Below are 24,847 nucleotides of genomic sequence, written 5' to 3' on the forward strand. Positions count from 1 at the left end.
GTTTTGTGGCTTAACATATGGTCTATCCTAGAGAATGCTCCATGCTCCGATGAAAAGAATGTATATTCTGTAGTTGAGTAGATTCTGTAGCTCTGTTAGGTCCATCTGGTCTAAAGTCCAGTTTAAATGCAAAGTGTCTTTGTTGACGTTCTGTCTAGATGATGTTTAATGCTGAGAGTGGGACGTTGAAGTCCTCCACTAGTATTATATTGTAGTGTCTCTCTTCAAATTTAGTCATTTTAGAAATCCAGGTGTTCCAGTGTTGGGTACACACCTGTTTAGAACTGTTATATCCTCTTGCTGGATTGATCCCTTTATCATTATATAATGATCTTCTTTGTCTTTTTCCCCCTTTTGTTCTTGATGTAAAGTCTGTTTTATCTGATAAAAGGGTAGCTATTCCTGTTCACTTTTGGTTTTTGTTGTGTGGATTTTCTTTTTCCATCTCTTTACTTTCACTCTATATGTGTTGACTGCTAAGGTGAGTTTCTTGTAAGCAGTATATAGTTCGATCAAGTTTTTTTTTTCTAATCCATTCAGTCATTATATATCTTTTTAACTAGATAATTTAATCCATTTATGTTCAAGGCTATTACTGGTATGTGAAGGTTTGTTCCTGTCATATTGTTAATTGTTTTCTGGTTGTTTTACATATTCTTTTTTCCTATCCTTTTCTCTTACTAATTGTGGTTTGGTGAATTTCTGTAGTGGTACCATTTTAGTCCTTTCTTCTCTTTGTGTGATTGCTTAACAAGTAAATTTTACACTCTTGTGTGTTTTCATGATGGTAAATGTCATCCTTTGTTTTCAGGTTTAGGACTCCCTTGAGCATTTCTTGTGGCTGCAGTCTAGTGGTAGCAAACAAATTCCCTTAGCATTTGCTTCTCTTGTAAAGACTTTATTTCTCCTTCATTTACAAAGGTTAATTTTACTGGATATAGTATTCTTGGCCAGTTTTTCTTTCTGTACTTTGAATATATCATCCCATTGTCTTCTGGCCTGTAAAGCTTCTGCTGAGAAATCCACTGTTAGCCTGATGGGGTTCCTTTTATAAGTAACTAGATGCTTTTCTTTTGCAGTTTTAAGGATTTGCTCTTTAAGTTTTACTTTAGATATTCTGACTATAATGTACCATGGAAAAGACCCTTCTGCATTGTGTCTTCCTAGGGATCACTGAGTTTCCTGTATGTGAATGTCTACATTTCTTGTAATAAATGGAACATTTTCTTCTATTATTTCTGTAAATGGGCTTTTTAATCCTTTGTCTCTTTGATCTCATGGATGCTGGCAATTTGAATATTCAGTCACTTTATGTTGTTTCATATGTCATGAAGGCTTTGTTCATTCTTATTCTTTCAAAATTTTTTTGTTTGACTGGATTATTTGAAAAAGTCCTGTCTTCAAGTTCTGAGATTTTCTTCTGCCTTATCTAGCCTATTGTTGAAGCTTTCAAATGTATTTTGTATTTCCCTCAATGAATTCTTCAGTTCCAGAATTTCTATTTATTTATTTTTTTAAAATTCTCTTTGGTAATGTTCTCATTCATATCCTGAACTGTATTTGTATTGTTTTTCAGATTTCTCTTATAATACACTGAGCTGCTTTAAAATCAGCATTTTGAATTCTTTATCTGGTATTTTGAAAATTTCTTTTTGAGTAAGATCTATTGCTGGAGAATTACTCTGTTCCTTGGATGGTGTCATATTTTCTTGCTTTTTCATGTTTCCTGTGGCCTTATGTTGATATCTGCCCATCCAATTTAACAGTCATTTTTTCTTACTTTTGAATTTACTTTCATAGGGGAGGCATTTTTCCTGAAGAAGTATCTGTGGTATTGGTTGGGTAGGGCACTTTGGCTTTGATTCTGGATGTATGCAGTAGTGTAGTGTGTAATATTATTTCTTTGGCTGTAAGTAGAATTAGTGCTGTCTGTAATTTTCTTGGAGGGTTAGGGTGCAGTTATTAGTGGAAGCTGTGGCAAATTTGTGCTGGGAGCTGGGAAGCCAGGTAGGTCTCAGTCTTCAGGCCCTAGTCCTGACAATGGTGGGATGAATGTGCCTGTCTTTGTGACCCAGGGTGGTATAGGCTGGCACTTGTGTTGGCAGTTATGAGCAAGCTGATTCTTGGGCCTCCAGGTGGCTTGCACATATGCTGGTAGCAGCAGTGGTGGGCTGGGTGGGCGAGCAGATTCTAGGGTCCTTGGGTGGCCCATGGAGCGTGGGTGATGGAAGTAGGAGTGGTAGGATGACCCTCTGGGTCTTGAGTGGTGCAGGCTGGGTGAGTGCAGCTCTCTGGGTGGACACCGGGGAATGTCAGCAGGAATCCTCAGGACGTGGAGATACAAGGGCTGTGGTTACCAGGGTCAGATGCAGTCCTGTGATGGCTGCACTCCTCAAATGGTACCCTGCTGTACCTGTTCAGGTCTAGAAGGGTGAGTGACCCAGCACAAGTTCCCTGGCTGGTGCAATGCCTTTATAGGGTCTTCAAATCACTGCTCATGCTAATGTTAAGAGTTCATAAGGGTAGAAAAGCTTTCATGTGATTAGGATTGCAGTAGTCTGTGGCAGGCATGTGGACTGCCTAAGTTCTCTCATTTACCCTTTTCTCTGCAATACTGAGCCTCTCTGGGCTTCTGGCCAATCTTGGCCGAGCTGGCTGCTTGCTTCCTTCTCTTTCTGTGCCTTGAATGTTTCCTGTGAGTTCTTTATAGGACTCTAGTCTTCTCTTCTAGATGTTCTATTCGAGGTATAAGATTATCTATTCATAATTTTGGTTCTTCCTTCAGGAGAGAGCAGGTGTCTGATGTCTTCAGTCAGCCATCTTGACTTATTCTTTTTCCACCACCCAATTTTAATTCTTTGTTTAGTGCATATAATGACTTGATTTTTTTGGTATGTGTATTTGCTTGTTCAATTATTGCTTGTCTCTTCCCACTAGAATGCAAGCTTTCATGTGAGCAGAAATCTTATCTGTCTTGTTCCCTTCAGTACTGCCAAGGTTTAGAAAGGTACTTGGTATATAGTATATGCACAACTGATAATTACTGAATGAAGGAATTCAGAGCCATCAGTACGAGCAGCTTTTTAAAGACATTGTACTTGGTGTCTGTGTATAAGAGTTTGGGGTTGGGGTGGGCAGAGAATGGATGGATGATTAAAACGATAGCATGAAATTAAAAATGCTAATGAATGAAATTAACCGAAATTTTTTTATCATTTTCGGAATATTAGGCAAGTCATCACTCTATCACTGATTCAACTTTTCTGTACCTCCTCATTTTTTCCATCAAGGCAACAAGAGAAATGAAACCTGCCTATAATCCAAACAATACCAATAAATTCCTCTTTTTAAAATATATAATTGTTGGGAAAGGAAAAATCCAAGTGGTTACTTTCAACATTCTAAATAGTCCCCTTTCTTAATGACACAGGGCCCAATTCACTTGCCAGAGTTATCCAGTGGTTACAATGTGAATTTGCAACAATACAAGAGGCTGAAGATAAAACCACCAATATGTACAAAGAAAATAATCTCTACCAGGCCTCTAGCTGTCAAAGCTGTGACCTTTATCAGGTAGATCTAGCAGGGTAGTGTGGTCAGGAAGAATGGGTTTTAGAGTTTGAATGACTCCTAGGTCATTCACTTATTAGTTTTATGATCTTAGGCAAATTATTTCACCTCTCTGAGCCACAGCTTACCTCATTTGTACAATGAAAATAATATTACCTAATTAATGCATTCAGTAAATATTTATTGAGCACTTACTATAATGCTAGGAACTGGAAGTAAAGTAGTAATAGACTGTTCCTGTCCTTTAGAAACTTACAAGTAGAAAGTAAGAATAAAGTAGAAAATAAGTAGAAAATAAGAATAAAGAGTGCTCGTAGAGTACCTAACCTGCTTTTGATACACAAATGGTTCTGAGAATGCAAACAGTCAAGTATCCACATGAATCACCTATGACAGCAGCAGGCACAGAGTATGTGCCCATGGTCATACAAGTAGTAAGTGGCAGTGCTGGGACTTAAATCCAAGTTCAGTATTCCCTTCATAATGCCACTTTGTCAAGACGCCCTTGAGAGTCTGTTAAAATGCAGATTCTAAGTCTTAACAAGATCATATGTCGAAAATAACATAGCTACCTGCAACTAATTCAAAATCTTCAAGTATTACTGATGTGAGATAAAAGAATGTCAAGCTAAACTGTAATAATAGAAGACAGAATTTCTTCTTATTCCATGAAGAATTAACTGCTATGAGAATTTGCCCTCCTGCCAAACAACTAGAAAACAGGACAAATTATACGAAACAATGGTTTTCAATTATTGTACAACAAGCAGTACAGGACCATTAAACTAGAGAGGAGGAAAACAATTGCTCAAGCTTATTGCCCAAAGCAGTTTCCAGATTGCAGGCTAGTAAGGGAAAACCCAAACAAAGCCAAGCAGTCTCATTGAGTTGGAGAATAAAAGGTTGAAATCTGGGAAGGCTAAAGCAGCTAAAACTTGTAGTACAGAGTACCAGAGTGTGGGACCTATGTAAGAGAGTTCTACAGATCTCCAAGGAGTCCTCTCCAGTGTTTGTCTGAACAGTGACCTATAAAAGTATGAGAAGAGGCCAGGCGCAGTGGCTCATGCCTGTAATCCCAGCACTTTGGGAGATCACTTGAGGTCAGGAGTTTGAGACCAGCCTGGCCAACAAGGTGAAACCCCATCTCTACTAACAATACAAAACAATTAGTTGGGCGTGGTGGCAAATGCCTGTAATCCCAGGTACTTGGGAGGTGGAGGCTGCAGTGATCCGGGATCACGCCACTGTACTCCAGCCTGGGCGACGGAGAGAGACTCCATCTGAAAAAAAAAAAAAAAAAAAGGAAGAGAAGAAACTCCCAAGGCTGGGGAAAGAACCACTGAAAAGCAATAGGCCAAATAATTCTTGAAGATTACAAGCTGGAAATCATTTGTGGAGGAACTTCATAGCACATGGAGCACTGCAGTGTCCTCACAGGGATAACACTTTAGTGGTGGGACCCAATTACTCCAAAATAAGAGTTGCCATCTGATCTCAAATGAGTCAAACTGATCCAAAAGTTATTCAACTGAAGGATAGAATAAAATCCACATTAAGAAAATCAAAATTGGCCGAGTATGGTAGCTCATGCCTATAATCCCAGCACTTTGAGAGGCTGAGGCGAGAGGATTACCCAAGGTCGGGAGTGTAAGACCAGCTTGACAAACATGGAGAAACCCTGTCTCTACTAAAAATACAGAATTAGCTGGGCGTGGTAGTGTATGCCGGTAATCCCAGCTACTCGGGAGGCTGAGGCAGGAGAAACACTTGAACCCGAGAGACGGAGGTTGCAGTGAGCCGAGATCACGCTGTTACACTCCAGCCTGGGCAACAAGAGCGAAACTCTGTCTCCAAAAAATAAAAACCAAAATCTAGCACAGAAAATTCAAAATGTAAAATTCATGATGTCTGGCACACATTCAAAAATAACAAGTTATATTAAGAATGAAAAAAACGTGACCCATAAGGAGAAAAATCCATAGAAACAGATCCAGAAATCACATCAGTAGACAAGGACCTTAAAACAGCTATTAAAAATCTTTTGGTTTTTGGAGACCTGGAGTGCAGCGGCATGATCTTGACTCACTGCAAGCTCTGCCTCCCGGGTTCATGCCATTCTCCTGCCTCAGCCTCCTGGGTAGCTGGGACTACAGGTGCCCACTACCAGGCCTGACTAATTTTGTTTTTGTATTTTTAGTAGCGATGGGGTTTCACTGTGTTAGCCAGGATGGTCTCAATCTCCTGACCTTGTGATCTGCCTGCCTCGGCCTCCCAAAGTGCTGGGATTACAGGTGTGAGCCACCGCACCTGGCCTATTATAACTCTTATACATATGATCAATGTTAAAAAAACATAAACCTGATGAGGAGAAAATGGAAAATATTTAAAAATTCAATATTAAAATATTGAAGTCCAGGCATGGTGGTTCACGCCTGTAATCCCAGTGCTTTGGGAGGCCGAAGTGGGTGGATCATTTGAGGTCAGGAGTTCAAGACCAGCCTGGCCAACATGGCAAAACCTTATCTCTACTAAAAATACAAAAATTAGCTGGGTATGGTGGCGCAAGCCTGTAATTTCAGCTACTCGGGAGGCTGAGGCACAAGAATCGCTTGAACCTGGGAGATGGAGGTTGCAGTGAGATGAGATCATATCACTGTGCTCCAGTCTGGGCAACAGAGCGAGACTCTGTCTTAAAAAAAAATAATAATAATTCTAGAGAATAAAAATATACTGTCTAAAATGGAAACAAATGCAGTTCTTTTGTTTTTTTTTGAGATGGAGTTCTGCTCTTGTTGCCCAGGCTGGAGTGCAATGGCGCCATCTTGGCTTATTGTAACCTCAGCGATTCTCCTGCCTTGGCCTCCGGAGTAGTTGGGACTACAGGCAGGTGCCACCACCCCTGGCTAATGTTTTGTATTTTCAGTAGAAACAGGGTTTCACCATGTTGGTCAACCTAGGCTTTAATTCCTGACCTCAGGTAATCCACCCGCCTTGGCCTCCCAAAGTGCTAGAATTACAGGCACGAGCCACCGTGCTCAGCTAAAATCTTTTTTTTATTTTTTTTTTTGAGACAGAATTTCATTCTTGTTGTCCAGGCTGAGTGCAATGGTGCAGTCTCAGCTCACTGCAACCTATGCCTCCTGGGTGCATCTGGGTGCATGTGATTCTCCTGCCTCAGCCTCCCGAGTAGTTGGGATTATAGGCGCCCACCATCAGGCCTGGCTAACTTTTTTGTTTTTTTAGTAGAGATGGGGCTTCACCATGTTGGCCAGGCTGGTCTTGAACTCCTGACCTAAGGTGATCCACCCGCCTCAGCCTCCCAAAGTGCTGGGATTACAGGCTGAGCCACTGCGCCCAGCCCCAAATACAGTATTAATAGAAGATTAGGTATCACAGAAGAAAAGATTAGTCAGCTTGAAGATTCTACTTCACACCCACTGTCATGGGTAAGATGAAAAAGACATGAATAATGTTAGCAAGTATACAGAGCAACTGGAATCCTCATATACTGTTGTTGACAGCAAAATGCTGTCACTGTCACTCTGGGAAATAGTTTGTTAGTTTCTTATATGTTAAAAATACACTTAGCATATAACCTAGAAATCCCACTTCTAGGTATGTACCCAAGAGAAATAAAAAAAATTTACCTACATAAATACTTGTATAGGAATGTTCATAATAGCTGTATTCAAAATAGTCAAATAATCAAAGCAACCCAAATGTCCATCAGCTGGTGAATAAACAAACTAATAATCCATACAATGGAATAATACACAGCAACAGAAAGGAATAAACTAATTGATTTTCAAAATAATGTGAATGAATCTCAAAGTCACTAGGCTAAATGAAAGAAGCCAGACACAAATAACGTCATATTATATAATTCCACTTATATGTAGTTCTGGAAAAGGCAAACTATTGTGAGAGAAAGCAGGCATTAGTTCCCTGGGGTGAGAGGTAGGGGGAAGGGATTGATTAGAAGGAGGAAAAAAGAGCTTTTAGTGATGATGAAAATGTACTACACATTGGTCGCGGTGGCTATGTTTGTGTACATGTACACATTTGTACAAGGACTCATTGGACTGTCCACTTAAAATCAGTGAATTTTATTATATGTAAATTATACCTCAGTAAAGCTGATGAAAACATAACTATGTATCAAAATATGAAGAAATACGTTTTTCCCACTTGCAAGCAATGGTTATAAAATAATCTTTCAGTTTGGGTTCACAATATCTTTTCCCCCTTTGTAGGATGATAGTCTCAATAATCACATACATTAAAAGCCCATAATCAAGTTTTTCCTATGGAAACAATGTCCTCTATGATCCTTACCAAGAGTAGTGAGTCCCTCTGAGATAGATGTGAGAACATACATGAGTACAGGAGGCTCTAAGTTGATGACGAAGCTCATGTGGTCCTGAGTGAGACATTCCAGGAGTGGATAGTAAGACTGGCTCAGTTTCCGGTATTGCTACAAGACAGAGACATACTAAATGTCAAACCACAGGGAAGAAAAATACATGTTACAGTCCAGGGAAAATTGTCATTTATAATAGTGGAAACTGTAAACTTATTTAAACACAAAGTCAATAAATATATAGAGCAAATGACATAATGAGTCCGAATCCAGCATTTAAAGGGGTTCTGATAGGAATCTCTTGATCTCTTTACCTTACATGGTTAGCACTTAAAAGTAAAATCCCTGCAATATGACATTTAGAAGACTGTGTGAATTATTTTTCTGGATTGGAATACTTAACACTGAACAGTGCTTAACAGTGGCTAGGAAACCTTTTTTTGGTTGGTTTTTTAAACACAAAGACATTTGCTGTTATAATGGGATTTGGCACCATAGTCTGTTGTATTAATATAATGCTAATCCATCTAACTAAATAATAATTTGGTAAAGGGCTTAATATTTACCATACACTACAGGCAAAAGATAAGTGCATGAGAAAGATACCTGAAAAATCTCAAATGCAATCCAAACCAGTATCAAAGAAACACACTTGCATGATAAATTAGAGAAGCTGGGCATGGAGGTTCATGCTGGTAATTCCAGCTACTTGGGAGGCTGAGGCAGGAGAATTGCTTAAGCCCAGGAGTCTAAGAACAGCCTGGGCAACACAACAAGACCCCACCTCTAAAAAAAAAAGAAAAAAAAAAAAAAGAGAGAAACCAGAGGAGCATTTCTTAAAGTGACGTTAAGACCAACTCAATAGGAATCACTTGGGGTGCTTGCCAAAAATGCAGTTGCCTGATTCCCACTTCAGACTCACTAAATGACAAGCTCTAGTTTAGGCCCTGAAATGTACATTTTTAACACACAAGTTAAGAGAATCTTATGCACCCTCAAGTTTGAGAATTACTGGATTGAAGGTTTGCTTGACTATTAGAATAAAAAAATTAGAGAAAAATTCTTGGAACCATACCAGTTGTCTTGGTGGACTTTAACTGTAGTGAAGTAACTCTTTGATGAGGTGATATTAACATATGGCTGATGTGACTCAAGTTTCTATTTTGTAATTTCTGTCTAACAGACATATCCTTCAATGATCATTCCATTCTACTATAAGGAAGCTTAATAACTTTGGCTTGAGATGTGGCCATTCCAAGATTAGTTTATAAAGGTGGAAGATGATGGACTAGCCCACTAGGAGATCAAGGAGCATTTCTTACACAGGTTGACTAACAAAGGCCTTCCAGATTTTACTCGTAACCTTGGGTGGGAGCAGGTGGGAAAGCCTGAACGAAGCCTGAGCATGATTTGGCTATGTTACTTAAGTAATTACTGTGACTACATTGGGCACATATTGGCTTCTGTATAATCAGGCAGAGATGTTAAAAAAAAAAAAAAGCCACTATAGTTTTCCAAAATCTGTAAGTTAGATCAAGTATGCTGTCTTAAAACATAAAACGTTCTAGGCTAACTCCCTGGACTTCATTGTAACACTTCCAGGCCTGTGGTGGTATTACTTCACATTTCACACAAAGACTCCCATGATGCATGATTGCTTACTAGCAAGTCACTGTGGGACACTGACAGCAGCATTTTGACAAAGGCCTGGAGTACATTGTCAAAATGGTTGTCCCCATACAACTTGAAGACGCCAAAACTGACATAATTTCCACACAAGGCAGACTTGAGAGCTGAATAGCAGATGGAGATGCCCTTGAGTTTCATTGGATAAATCTGATCTTTTGAGAGGCTCCCAAGGGACAGGATCTGATTACCTGTTTTAGGGTAAAAGCAGAAAGAGAAAGTGACATAAGTAGATGTCATTCAAAGCAGTTATGGGACACACTATTTAACATTCTTACTTTACTGCAAATGTTCTCTTCCTCCCAGCATATTTTTAAGAATTTTTTTATTCATTGTAATAAAAAATATAAATACATATGGCAATTTACCTGGAAGTACAAAAGGTCCAAGGAAAAATCAATCAAGGATATTGGAAAAGTGCTATATTTTTATCTGCATGGTGATTACACAGATGTATACACAGGTATGTGAAAATTCATTAAGTTGTACTCTTAAGATTAGTTCATTTGGCCGGGTGTCATGGCTCATGCCTGTAATCCCAGCACTTTGGGAGGCCAAGGTGGGCGGATCATGAGGTCAGGAGATCGAGACCATCCTGGCTAACATGGTGAAACCCTGTCTCTACTAAAAATACAAAAAATTAGCCGAGTGTGGTGGCAGGCGCCTGTAGTCCCAGCTACTCGGGAGGCTTAGGTGGCAGAATGGTGTGAACCCGGGAGGCGGAGCTTGCAGTGAGCTGAGATTGCGCCACTGCACTCCAGCTTGGGTGACAGAGCGAGACTCCATCCCAAAAAAAAAAAAAAAAAAGATTAGTTCATTTTATGTGTTATCCTGTCAGTAAAAAATTTTAAAAAGTAGGATAAAACTAAGTCAAGAGAAAAAGATAACCTGACTGAGATGTAAATTACCCTAAATTCTCGGCAAATTTTTAACCTTTTATATGAATTTGATTGAATTTGATCTTGATTTACTTCACTTTTAGGAGCCTCACAGGTTTGGTACATGAATTCAGTGAAATAACACACAAAGAAGTTCTTGGTGCAGTGTACAGTAAATATTACTTCCTTTTTCTTCTTAGATCCTTCTTCAGAAGATCTCAAGAGATGTTTTAAAAATTGTACTTAAATTCTGTATTGACCATCAGAAGACAAAGAAATGTTTGTATGATCACCTTAAAATCTTCTGTAGTAGTTAGCATTTATAATCAATAATTTGTTTCTGAAATGTGTGCTAGTTAGTATGTTACTAGGCAATACTTGATAATGCTTTAAAAAATATAAAGTAATATATGTTTCTTACCTCTGCTTTTTCCTGGTCAAATGAGTATTGCTTCTAAAATTGAAACTAAATTCAATTTACAAAATTTAGAAGTATAATTTAGTGGCTTATACCGTGTCAACTTAGCTAACAAGAATTAAGTTTCTTAGAATCCACTTGCCTTTATGGTTGTGGGCTACAATTGGCCAAAAGAGAAATTTGTGTGAGATTTGGATGCTGGGAGTGCAGTAGCTGCCACGACTTGCTGTGATTAGAGGTGGTGAGAGTAAGAGGTAGAAATGCTGCTCGGTTTCACTTTGTCCTTGTGCTTCCTTGTTCTGTTTGTGTCTAGAACTACCAACCCTGCTGACCAGTATCTCCAAGCACACCACCAAACAGGTGGTAGCATACTTACAGAAGCAATAGCTATGCAGAGGCAACAGCCTTCTACTGACTTCTATACCGTAACACCAGCTACCTTCTCACCCCTAATCCTTTCATAGTTCCACTCTAGCACCTAAATGTGCCTGGTTTCTAGATTTCCCTGCAAATTCCAATTATGCCATTATTTCCAGAGGGCTGATCGTTGATTTTTTTCCCCTGAACCTTCAACTCCCCGCTTTGGCCCTATTTCCCCATCTTTGCCTAAGATTGTATAAGGTCTAATTTCTAAAATAAGTTATCCATTCCAAAAGTATTATCGTGCTTGTTTTTCCTGGTTTGAAGCTTGACTCATATATATATTATGGTAACCCCATGTGTACTAAGAGGTTAAGAAGGACCAATACTTCTAGCAGAGCATGAAACACAGGACCAGTGCAGGGTAAAAGTTCCCTCTTCTTGATCTGCCTTGGTCTGTTCCATGTATGTGGAGCATTTCTATATGCACATTTTCTTCTGTGTAGCCTTAGAAGTCCATGTGACTTTGCTTATAATTTATATATCTGAATGACAAAACCAGTGTCTAGAAGGCTGAAGCATATCTTATAATTTACTCCATATCAAATACTGTACCCTCTTTCATGATCTCATTGTAACTTACCTTAGAGAGATATAATAGTTGCATAAAGATTCAACTCAGTATGACAGCATTTATTTAACAGCTACTATGTGTGAGGTGTTGGTATAAACAAATGAATACAGTAAAATTTCTGCCCTGAGGGAGTTCAGTCTGTTGGGGGAAATAGATCTGTAAATAAATAATTCCATACAATGTGACAAATGCTATCGGAGAGGTATGTCAAGATGTTATGTGAACAGAAAAAGAGGCTAACTTTCCTTTGGCCGGAAGGCAGGGGGAAAGGCTTCATAGAACAGGTTAAGTTTGAAGGATAATTGAAGTTGCCACACGGACTTGGAAAAAGAGGAGTGTACTCTGGGTAGATAAAGCGCAAAGGCATGAATGTCTAAGAAAGTCAAGTACTCCAGAAAGGAATAGTTCTAAACCACTGTTTTTCTACCTTTGCCTCGAATTCAATTTAAACCAAGGTTAGACATTTTCTCTCCTTCCCTTTCCCAAGAAAGAACAGCACTGTATACCCATGCGATGAAAAGAGCTCGGGTAATTTTGGTAATTTTCACTGGTTTTGTGTTTGTTGGGAAGTGGGAAGGCCAAGGTAAAAGTGAGAAAACTTTTGGGGCCTTTTTATGCTGATATCCTTATGGGGAAAGTAAAGGTCCTATATTCTGTAGCAACAGATGAAATAGGCAGGCCAAGAACTGCCTGATGGGAAAAAAAAAAAAAATCCGTAAAGGACTGGATAATCTATCATCAAGAAGCATTATCTAGAATCATAACTGTTATCTCTATATTAATATGTTGCAATTTGGCATATATGTCCTGCCTTTTGGACTATGTCAGACACATCTATATTAACCCATTTATGCCGAATGTTGCAAATTTTTTTGTGTGAAAAATCAGATCTTGGAGATGACCTTGAGCAACAGGATACAAATAACTCCCACAAGCTTAGCGTCCTAATAATGGAACACTAGGCATAAATGGGTTAAGACAGTAATTAATGTACTATTTTGACCTTGCAACAGTAGAATGATGAATACTTTTGAAATAGGAGACTACCTCATTTTGCTCAAGTGCCTCAGCATTCCATGGTGATTATAAAAGACTATGGAAAAGAAGGCTCGGCCATGTTATCCACTTATTTACTGGAATGCAGCTTTATTCAATATGTGTTATTCAGCAATACTTACTGAAATTGTTGATCCTGCCCTCAAAAAGCTGGAAATCTAGGAGTTAGACTCACATTAGTATAAACAAAAGTGACAGGGCTTAGGTTTGCTTTTGATCTTCCTCTCTAGGTATGATGTCCCTCCTTGTCCTCCCTGCTCCACTCCATACCTAGAAAATTCTACTCCTTCCATGTCAGCATTTCCTTCCTAAGAGGGAGATCTATATTGCCCTGATGGACAGCGAGGAGATGATGGCATTGCCAGGTTAGCAGCTACTAAAGCCAGTAACAGCTGCTACTTTGGTACTACTGTAGCAGCACAAAAATAAGTCATACTTTAATGAAATAAAACAGACTTTCAAAGGCTAGAACTAAAAGGAAAAACTCTGTTTCCCACTGAGCACATATGCCATAATTTGGGGAGGGTAAAAGAGATACTGTAACATCCTTAAGCTGGGTAAGATAGATGCTGAGGCTATCTTGGGGCTCAGGGTAAAAGAATGCTGTGAACTGAATGGTTAACCTGGCCAAAGGTGAGAACGGGGAATGGAGGCACAAGTACTTTGGAATTCCCATTCTTACTCTTGTACATGCTGTAGCAGTATAAGAAATCTCATTAAATAATGTGGGAAAACAACTAGGAAATGAGCACAGATAATTATTCCTGATCTACATAATTTGGCTTATTAGAAATATTTTCCTCATTATTAGCTTAAGAGAACTGCTTGGGGTTCTCCTTCACCTCCACTTTCTGTCCTTCATGGAGAGGCCTTTGTTGTTGTTATTAGCTTCTAGCACTCACAAGTACCCTTCTAGACAACTCTGAAGATGTACTTTTAAAGAGGGATACACATAGGAAGATGTCAAATCTTCTGCTCATCTGCGACCGACTCTCAGGTGTATTTTTTTTTTAAATTATTTTTTCTCCTGAGATCCATTCTTTTTGCTGAGTGACTGACTCCAGGATGTCTTCCTCTTCAGAAGAGACCCCCACTACCCAAAGAAGAATGGCTTTCTTTCACAGGCCTCAGCTGAGAACTACATAATAAGGTAATACTGTAACAGAAGATAAACATATAGTACAGAAGGTAGTGATTCACAGTGTGAGCTTCTGACTCATACTGACCTGGTCTGAATCCTAGACGTTTCCTTACTATCTAGGTATCTGAGCAGATTATTGACTTATATAAGTCACAGTTTCCTCATCTACAAAATGAGGATAACAACACTTATAATTCACAAGGCTCTTATATGGAGTAAAGGAGACAGCATATATAAAGTAGCTGGCACAGTGCTCTATAAACGTAAACTATGACAATACACAGTACTTGGGGTTCATTTTTTTTCTCTTGTCTAATGGCCTGTAAGTTCACATTTGGAGGAACTATAGCCTTGAAAAGAGGAGGAGGTGAAGCTGAGTGTGTGCGATATAAAATAATGCCACTTCCCTCTAGTCCTTTTCATTTACACATTCAAAGTAAGGTCAATACTCTATCATTTGACAGCCTCTCCTCTGTTTCTTCAATAGAGAATTAGCTGCAGAGGATTAGTTTTGCTTTTTGCTTCCCATTCCACCAATTTGCTATGTCTCAAAATACTTAGAAAAGTGACGCAAGGGATAAGATATACCACGGTAGTATCTTATACCAGGAGAAACTAACAGTATAAACAATGTTATTTCTTGGCTTACAAAGCAATCAATCAATCACATTGATTTACCTTTTCTTTTTCTCTTTTAATCTCTAAAATTTTAAAGTGAATGTGATAGCTAGCTGACAACTGTACCGGCTGAATGTCTTCACTCATCATTGGAAGGCGCAATTATGTGAAGAGTACTGCAACTTGCTGATGTTCTTTTACTTCAGGTTACTCAACCCACTCTTGTCTCTCTGCAAACCAGCCAAGGTCTCTGGACATAAATGGTTTGGGACAGAATTGAAGCTGTAAAGGCTGGAGGGAATATAGTATTTCCCTTTCAGATTGAAAAAGATAACACAATGCAGTGTTGATAAGGATGTAGGAAAATAAAAAAATTGTTGGGAATATAAAATTAGTATAACCATTCTAGAAGGCAATTTGTTAACATTTATTAAAAATATTTTTAAAAGGCTGGGTGAAATGGCTTGCATCTGTAATCCCAGCATTTTGGGAGGCTGAAGGGGATGGATCACTTGAGCCCAGTAGCTTGAGACCAGCCTGGGCAACATGGCAAAATCCCATTTCTACAAAAAATTAGCCAGGTGTAGTGGCATGCATCATTACTCCCAGCTACTTGGGAGGCTGAGGTGGGAGGATCACTTGAGCCCAAGAGGCTGAAGATGCAGTGAGCCATGATCACACCACTGCACTCCAGCCTGAGTGACAGAGTAAAGACCCCGTCTTGAAAAAATATATGTATGTGTGTGTGTGTGTAGATCAATTTCTATATTCTAATACTAACATTCCCTACCATTTATAGTTTTCTACTAGCATCTGCACTCACATATACTGTCTTTAGTAAAAGTCAATCCCTCAACATGTCCAACTAGTTCCCATCTCCTCTCTCTTATGTGCTTAAGGACAAGGCACCAACAATTTTTGCCCTTCTCTACTATGCAATCTTGTTTGTTTGCTATTGGCTCATTCTCATCAGAATACAAGTCACACTATTGTCTCTTCCATGAAAAAAAAAAAAAAAAAGACACGTAAAACCTTCTCTTGGCCTCACTTCCTCTGTTAGATATTGCTCAATTCATTGTCTCCATTTCTTCTCTTCTCATTCTCTTTTATGCCCGCTCCACTCAAAGTGCTCTTTTCAAGGTTACTAGTGACTTCTGGTTGCAAAATGTAATGGTTGACTCTTAGTCTTCATCTTACTTGACTGGCAACTTTTGATAGGTCATAGGTGACCACCTCGTCTTCCAAGACACATTGTCTCGATTTTCTTCAGTGTTCGCTCAATCTTCTTTGCCAGTTCCTTCTTCTTTTTTACCTTCCAACATTGGAGTGCACCAGAACTCAAACCGAAGTCTTCCTCTATATTTACAACTCATCTTTAGTCCTAGTAGGTGTGTTGATGAAGCAAGCACACTCATTCCTAGTTCTTACCTAGTTCTGCAGCTGTAAATATCACTGAATGAATCAAAGGACTCCCTAGACCTATTTTCCAAACTCCAGAATCAAAAATCCATAGTGGCACTCAACATCTCCACTTGGATATTAATTGATATCTCAAATTCAACATAACCAAAATGGAACTTTGGTCCCCCACACACATCTTAGCCTTCTCCATCTCCATAGAAGATGGCAACTACTTCTTTCTAGTTGCTTGTGTTCAAATCTCTTGACTACATTTTTTTCTGTCCTACCATTCATCCAATGAATCAAGAAATTTGATTTGTCTTACCTTCATAATATATCCAGAATCTGACCACTCCCACTGCTATTACTTTGTTTAAAGCCAGTATCAAACTTTGCCTGAATTACTGCAATATTGTCTTATCTGACTTCCCTGCTTACACCTTTAATCCTCTATAGTCTACCCTTAATATAGCAGCCTGAGTAATTTTTTAGAAACTTAGGTCAGGCCATGTCATTCCTGTGCTCAGAATGTTCCTGAGGTCCTCTATTTTATTTAGAGTTAAAGTCAAAGTGATGTTAGTGGGCTACAGGCCTTATATGATACTGTTCTTATTACTCTTCCTTTTGTTCACTCTGCTTCAGCTACTGACCTCCTTGCTGCCCTTCAGACATGCCAGATACACTCCTGCCTTAAGACTTTACTACTTGCTGTTTCCTCAGCCTAGAATGGTCTTCAAGAAATCCACGTGACTAACTCCCTCATTTACTGGAAGTCTTTGTTCAAACGTCGTATTTTCAATGAGGCCTACCTTGACCACTCTAATAATGCAACATGTCCCTAAATCCCTAGCACTTAAGATATGTGTGTGTATTTTTTTTCTTTTTTAACAATAAGGAGTTTAAGGATCACAGCAAAGCTGAGAGAGAGGTACAGAGATTACCATACATCTCCTGTCCCCACACATGCACAGCTTCCCTACTATCAACATCCCCCACTAGAGTGGTACATTTGTTACAATCTGGACCAATATTGACATATCATTATTAGCCAATGTCATAGTTTACATCAGCATTCACTGTTGGTGGTGTACATTCTATCGGTTTGGACAAACGTATAATGAACATGCATCCACCATTATAGTATCACACAGAGTTTCAATGCCCCCCAAATCCTCTGCTCTGCCTATTTATCCTTCATTCTCCCCTAACCACTGGCAGCCACTGAGCTTTTACCGTCTTCATAGTTTTCCCTTTTCCAGAATGTCACGTACTTGGGATTATACAGTATGTAAGGCTTTTCAGATTGGCTTGTTTCACTCAGTAAGAGGCATTGTGGTTCTTATATATCTTTTTGTAATTTTATAGCTTTATTATTATTATTTTTTAGCACTGAATAACATTCCATCGTCTGGTTGTACTGTTGTTTATTTATCCACTCACCTACTGAAGAAAATCAGTTTTAGCAATTGAGAATAAAGCTGTTATAAATATCAGTGTACATGTTTTTGTGTGACCATAAGTTTTTGATGCCTTTGGTTAATACCAAGGGGCATGATTACTGGATCTTACAATGACGATGTTCAGTTTCATAAGAAGCTGCCAAAATGTCTTCTAAAGTGGCCGCACCATTCTGCGTTCTACCAGCAATGAATTAGTGTTTCTGTTGTTTCACTCTCTGGGATTAGATGCCCCCTTATCCTAATCTATTTTCTTTCTTTTCTTTTCTTTTTTTTTCTCTTTCTTTCTTTATAGCACTTATTACCTTCTTTTTCTTTTCTAATTTTTTTATGGAGACGGGGTCTCACTGTGATGTCCAGGCTAGTCTCAAACTCCTGGGTTCAAGCAGTCCTCCTACATCAGCCTCCTAAAGTGCTAGAACTACAAGGCACGAGCAGCTGTGCCCAGCCTACCTTCTAATTACTAGTTAATTTCTTTTTTGGTTTGCCCACTGAGGTATCCAAAGAGCCTGTAACAGCACCTGTTGTTCTTACTACACATCTGTTGAATGAATGACTGAAACTCACAAAGCTGAATGTACAAAGTTATTGACTGAAGCACTATGAATGATAATGAAAAAGCAGATGTTCAGCTAAAGGAGATTAATAAATTATAGTATGACCATAAAATGGAATATTTTGCAACTATTTAAAAAGAGGTAGATTTATATATGTTAACATAGAACAATGACCATAATATAAATAAAAAACAACAAATTACAGAATAGCACACATGATATCATGTTTGGGAAAATATGTGTGTATGTACACATAAAAAGCATAGAAGGGTACATACACTAAACTGTTAATAATGGTTAACTTTGGGTGATGAATGGGGGGTTTTCTTTTCCTGTACTAAGTGAAAAATGAAAAATGTAAAGCTTACAGAGTTTATTTTGAAATAACATTGCTGGATCTTTTCCCTCCATGAGTATATTATTTTATAGTTAGAGAAAAGCAAAAAAAGAAAAAAAATTATTTTGGATGAAAAAAGATGGGAAAGAAAGTGATAGGTACAGAAAAACATGATAGAAAAAGACATGGTAGTACAAGCGGACCCCAGGCTGTATGCTTATGGTGGTTCCATACCTTTCTTAACTTTGCAGCATAAGTTGCTGACATAGAAGATGGAATTTCAGCACTGATGTAATTTTGTTTCCGAACTCTCGGAGTAATGTTGTCCAATAATGTAATTACAGATTTACGTATGATTCACTACCTTCTTTGAATAAAAGATTTTGTATAGCTTATTTTATAAGCATATTAGTAGATACAAAAATCTTAAAAACATTAACTTGCAACCTCAATATTTCAAACTATTTTGAAGTTTGTTTTCTTTCAATTGTTGCCATGTATATAGAAGTCTAACATGACCTAGAGTATAGGTAAAATTTGAATTCTACCTTGATATGGTATTATTTGTATTTTCCATAAGCTGGGTAACCTGAAAAGATAATTTTTAATGGTTGCAATGTATTCCACTGAACTGACATATCCTTCTGTGTTATTCAAGCATTTTGCTATTTGTAGCATTTTGTTTGTTTTCCCAGTTTTTACTGTTATGGATAATGTAACATCAAGGATCTTTAGCTGTAGTTAGCTGTCCTCTATTATGGGATTATTTCCTTAGAAGAAAAATAGAAATGAGTTTATAAAGGTTATGGACATTTTTATAATTCTTGCTTTTCCATAGAGCCATACCAAGTAACTGAAAAAGAAAAAAAAAATTCCCAGTATTTAAAGCTTACAGAGTTTATTTTGAAATCATTATATATTTTTTCTTATTTGTTGAAAGGAATTTCAACTAGACGCACAATTGTTAACTGGTGGCTACCAGCAAAACCTACTTCTAGTCTCTCAGTCAGTCAGATGCAACCACTTCTTGAGTGATCTCATGTGCAAACAATAGAATTAGGTATTGGGGAAAGTCTTGCCCCAGACTGAACAGTAACAAAAAGAAAACTATATTGAAGATGGCAAGATGGCAAGGATCCTACATATAGTCTTAGAGTAGTACACAATATTCTATAAATTCCCAAGAACTGGTATACTTTTCTTTGTATGATAACATAAATTTTGTAAAATCATATTATCATATAGGAGGCAATCATGTTGAGACAGGAAAGGAAGAGTAGACATAATTTTATGTCTACTAACATTGTATGCTAATTTAAATAACAATTCTGGCCAGGCGTGGTGGCTGAAGCCTGTGATCCAAGGACTTTGGGAGGCTGAGGGGGGAGGATTGCTTGCCGTAAGGAGTTTGCAAAAAGCCTGGGCAACATAGTGAGGACCTATCTCTACTTAAAATTAAAAAAAAAAAAAAAAAAAAAAGCCAGGCACGGTGGTACATGCCTGCAGTCCCAGCTACTCAGGAAGTTGAGGCGGGAGGATAACCTGAGCCCAGGACTTCGAAGGTTCAGCGAATTATGATCATGACACTGCACTCCAGCCTGGGTGACAGAGTGAGATCTTGTCTCAACAAAAAAAACCAAACCAAAAAAAGCCTAATTCTGTTCCTTTCTCTTCTAGCTTTACATCAAATAATTCACCTACCACAACGCTATCAAAGTGGTTTCTCAAAAATGTAAATATGGTCATACTATGCAGTATTTTCCTTAAAGAATGTGTATCTTTAAGGATGAAGTTGTAAATCTTTTTTTTTTTTTTTTTTTAACACAGTCTTCTCTGTCGCCCAGGCTGGAGTGCAAAGGTGTGATCTCAGCTCACTGCAACCTCCGTCTCCCAGGTTCAAGCAATTCTCCTGCCTTAGCCTCCCAGGTAGCTGGGATTACAGGTGCCCGCCACCACACCTGGCTAATTTTTTGTATTTTTAGTAGAGACAGGGTTTCGCCATGTAGGCCAGGCTGGTCTCGAACTCCTGACTTCAGGTGATCCATGTGCCTCGGCCTTCCAAAGTGCCAGGATTACAGGCGTGAGTCACCGTGCCCAGCCTAAAGTTGTAATGCTTTACTTTGACCCAAAAGTTACTTCATAACTGGTTGTCTCTCACTGCCTAAAGCTCCTTAACATTAGCTTTAGTCTTCAGCAATTTTGAAATTCCTTGAGTTTCCTAACTAACCAGGCTGTTCTATATTTATGTGCTTTGTAAAATCTATTCTCTCCTTTAAATGCCCTTCTATAACTTCTGAGCCTTATTCTTTTTCCTTCAAGAAATATTGCCTTCTCTAAACCCCCAGTTTCAGCTAGAAATCTCTTCTGGGCTCCTATGGCACTCTAAATACTTCTCAAGGATAACACAGAGCACAACACATCATAATTCTTTTTTCATTTGTCTGACTCCCCTGCTGGACTTAAGTTCTTTAAGGGAAGAAACAGTAAGATTCTTTTTTTTTTTTTTTTTTTTTTGAGACGGAGTTTTGCTCTTGTTGCCCAGGCTGAAGTGCAATGGCACCATCTCAGCTCACTGCAACCTCCACCTTCTGGGTTCAAGCAATTCTCCTGCCTTAGCCTCCTGAGTAGCTGGAATTACAGGCACACGCCACCACGCCCGGCTAATTTTGTATTTTTAGTAGAGATGGGGTTTCTTCATGTTGGACAGGCTGGTCTCAAACTCCCAACCTCAGGTGACCCACCCTCCTTGGCCTCCCAAAGTGCTGGGATTACAGGTGTGAGCCACCGTGCCCTGGTGGATTCTTTTTTTTTTTTTTTTTCTTTTCCTTTTGCATCTTATTTATCTTCCTATCTCTCACAGGATCAGAAACATATTAACAGTAAATGCTTAGCCAGGCACAGCGGCTTACGCCTGTAATCCCAGCACTTTGGGGGGCCGAGGCAGGCAGATCACTTGAGGTCAGGAGTTTGAGACCAGCCTGGCCAATATGGTGAAACATCGTCTCTACCAAAAACACAAAAATTAGCAGGGCGTGGTGGTGCGCACCTGTAATCCCAGCTACTCGGGAGGCTGAGGAAGAAGAATCGCTTGAACCCAGGAGGCAGAGGTTGCAGTGAGCTAAGACCATGCCACTGCACGCCAAGCCTGGGTGACAGAGCAAGACTGTTTCAAACAAAACAAAACAAAACAAAACAAGTAAATGCTCAACAAATGTTAGGTGCATGGATGAAGGAATCCACTATCTAAGCATTTGTTCAGCTATCATCCTCAAGGCCTTGCTTTGTAAGCCACCCGATCCTGGTTTTGGGATCCTCAAGGTGTTGATCATTCCACTGCCTCCACAAGACTTTTGTGAACCTTACTCTTTGCTCCTTTGTAATCATATGCCCTAACCAACTGATAAGATCTAAGACCCTGGCCGGGGGTGGGTGGCTCAAGCCTGTAATCCCAGCACTTTGGGAGGCCGAGACGGGCGGATCACGAGGTCAGGAGATCGAGATCATCCTGGCTAACACGGTGAAACCCTGTCTCTACTAAAAAAAATACAAAACACTAGCCGGGCGAGGTGGCGGGCACCTGTAGTCCCAGCTACTCGGGAGGCTGAGGCAGGAGAATGGTGTAAACCCGGGAGGCGGAGCTTGCAGTGAGCTGTGATCTGGCCACTGCGCTCCAGCCTGGGCCACAGAGCGAGACTCTGTCTCAAAAAAAAAAAAAAAAAAAAAAAAAGATCTAAGACCCTATCCATAGTTCCTGGACAATCTATTCTCTCGAGAACTGTTATTTTTTTGGTGACATTTTATTAGCTCTCTAGTTATTTCAAGACCAATGAATTCTTTAGCTATCTTCTTATAATCATTTATACATAAGTATCATTTATACATAACTATAACACCTTGGAAATATTGTGAGTTCAGTTCCAGACCACTACAATAAAGCAAATATCCCAATAAAGTTAGTCATACAGCTTTTTTCTTGTTTCTCAGTGCATATAAAAGTTTACACTGTACCATAGTCTATTAACTGTGCAACAACCTCATGTCTAAAATAATATGTATACACTATAACTAAAAATATTTTATTGCTAAAAATTGCTAGCAATCATCTGAGCCTTTGGGGAGCTGTAATCTTTTTCCTGGTGGAAGGTCTGGTCTCAATGTTGATAGCTGCTGACTGATCAGGGCAGTTGCCAAAGTTTGAGGTGGCTGTGGCAATTTCTTAAAATAAGACAACAATGAAATCTGCTGCATCAATTGACTTCCTTTCACAAAAGATTTCTCTGTAGCATACAATGCTGTTTGATAGCATTTGACCCACAGGAGAACTTCTTTAAAAATTGGAGTCAGTCCTCTCAAACTGTGCTGCCACTTTATCAACTAAGGTTATGTAATATTTTAAAGCTTTTTACCACAAGTAGATTCCATCGTTGGTCATCCAGAAGAAGCGACTCCTCATCCATTCAAGTTTGATCACGAGACTGCGGCAGTTCCGTCACATCTTCAGTCTCCACTTCTAATTATAGGTCTCTTGCTGTTTCTTTCTTTCTTTTTTTTTTTTCTGAGACGGAGTCTCACTCTGTCGCCCAGGCTGGAGTGCAGTGGCCAGATCTCAGCTCACTGTAAGCTCTGCCTCCCGGGTTCACGCCATTCTCTTGCCTCAGCCTCCTGAGTAGTTGGGACTACAGGCGCCCGCCACCTCACGATCCACCCGTCTCGGCCTCCCAAAGTGCTGGGATTACAGGCTTGGGCCACCGCGCCCGGCTGCCTCTTGCTGTTTCAACCACATCTGCAGTTAATTTCCCCCCTGAAGTCTTGGAACTCTTCAAAGTCACCCATGAGGGTTGGAATCAACTTCTTCCAAACTCCTGCTAAATGTTGATTTTCACCTCCTCCTGTGAATCACAAATGTTCTTGATGGCATCTAGAATACTGAATCCTTTCTGGAAGGTTTTCAATTTACTTTGTCCAGATCCATCAGAGGAATCACTATCTATGGCAGCTACAGCCTTGCAAAATGTATTTCTGAAATAATACGACTTGAAAGTCAAAATGACTCCTTGACCCATGGGCTGCAGAATGGATGTTGTGTTAGCAGACATGAAAACAACATTAATCTCCTTGTACATCTCCATCAGAGCTCCTGGGTGACCAGGTGCACTGTCAGTGAGCAGTAACCTTTTGAAAGGAATCTTTTTCTAAGCAGTAGGCTTCAACAGTGGGCTTAAAATAGTAAAGCATGCTGTAAACAGATGTGCTGTCATCCAGTCTTTGTTGCTATATTTCTAGAGCACAGGCAGAGTAGATTTAGCATAATTCTTAAGGGCCCTAGGATTTTCAAAACGGTAAATGAGTATTGGCTTCCGCTTCAAGTCACCGTCAGCATTAAGCCCTAACAAGAGAGTCCGCTTGTCCTCTGAAGACTTCTCTAGCTGTGAAAGTCCTAGATGGCATCTTCTTCCAATAGCATTTTGTCTCCATGAAAAATGTTTTTAGTGTAGCCACCTTCTTCAAAATGAATCTTAGCTAGATCATCGTGATAACTTGCTGCAGCTTCTCCATCAGCACTTGCTGCTTCACTTTGCACTTTGATGTTATGGAGATGGCCTCTTTCTGTAAACCTCATGAACCAACCTCTGCTAGCTTCCAACTTTTCTTCTGTAGCCTCCTCACCTCTCTCAGCCTTCGTAGAAGTGAACAGAGTTAGAACCTTACTCTGGATTAAGCTTTGCCTTAAGGGAATATGATGACTGGTTTGATCTCAGACTACTAAAACCTTCTGCATATCAGCAATAAGATTGTTTCACTATTTTTTCTTTTCTTTTTTTCTTTTTTATCATTTGTGTGTTTGCTAGTGTAGAACTTTTAATTTCTTTCAGGAGCTTTTCCTTTGCATTTACCACTTGGCTGTTTGGTGTGAGAGGCCTAGCTTTTGACCTGTCTCAGCATTTGACATGCCTTCTTTGCTAAGCTTAATCATTTCTAGCTTTTGATTTAAAGTGAGACATGTACAACTCTTCCTTTCACTTGAATACTTAGAGGCCATTGTAGCATTATTCATTGGCCTAATTTCAATATTGCTGTGTCAGAGAATAGGGTGACCGGAGGAGAGGGGAAGAGAAGGGGAATGGCCAGAGCAGAGCAGTCAGTACACACACATTTATTACTGTGACTCAGAGACACAAAGTAAGCATATGCTGGCACTGATACACTTGCTCGATGCAGGGTTGCTGTAAACTTTCAATTTATAAAAAATGCAGTATCTGCAAAGTACAACAAAAAGAAGTATGCCTGTATACCATCCTAATCTTCCATTCTTATAACACTTCTGATAGTACATGCAAGTGATTTTCAGCCTCTTTTTTTTTTTTTAAAAAAGC

At 39.3% G+C, this 24,847-nt stretch overlaps 1 protein-coding gene across 1 annotated transcript in view; it reads right to left on the minus strand.

Annotated features, from left to right (window-relative positions):
• Positions 1 to 24,847, minus strand: part of RANBP17 (RAN binding protein 17) — a 434,944-nt gene that overhangs the window by 49,691 nt on the left and 360,406 nt on the right. The window contains exons 23-24 of the mRNA XM_030927988.1: positions 9,593 to 9,807; positions 7,906 to 8,044 (exon numbers count right to left, since the gene is read on the minus strand). Coding sequence (XP_030783848.1) covers positions 7,906 to 8,044; positions 9,593 to 9,807 — 354 coding nt within the window. The remainder of the gene's footprint in view (positions 1 to 7,905; positions 8,045 to 9,592; positions 9,808 to 24,847) is intronic.

The sequence above is a fragment of the Rhinopithecus roxellana genome, chromosome 3 (genome assembly GCF_007565055.1).
Source record: "Rhinopithecus roxellana isolate Shanxi Qingling chromosome 3, ASM756505v1, whole genome shotgun sequence".
Taxonomy (NCBI): domain Eukaryota; kingdom Metazoa; phylum Chordata; class Mammalia; order Primates; family Cercopithecidae; genus Rhinopithecus; species Rhinopithecus roxellana.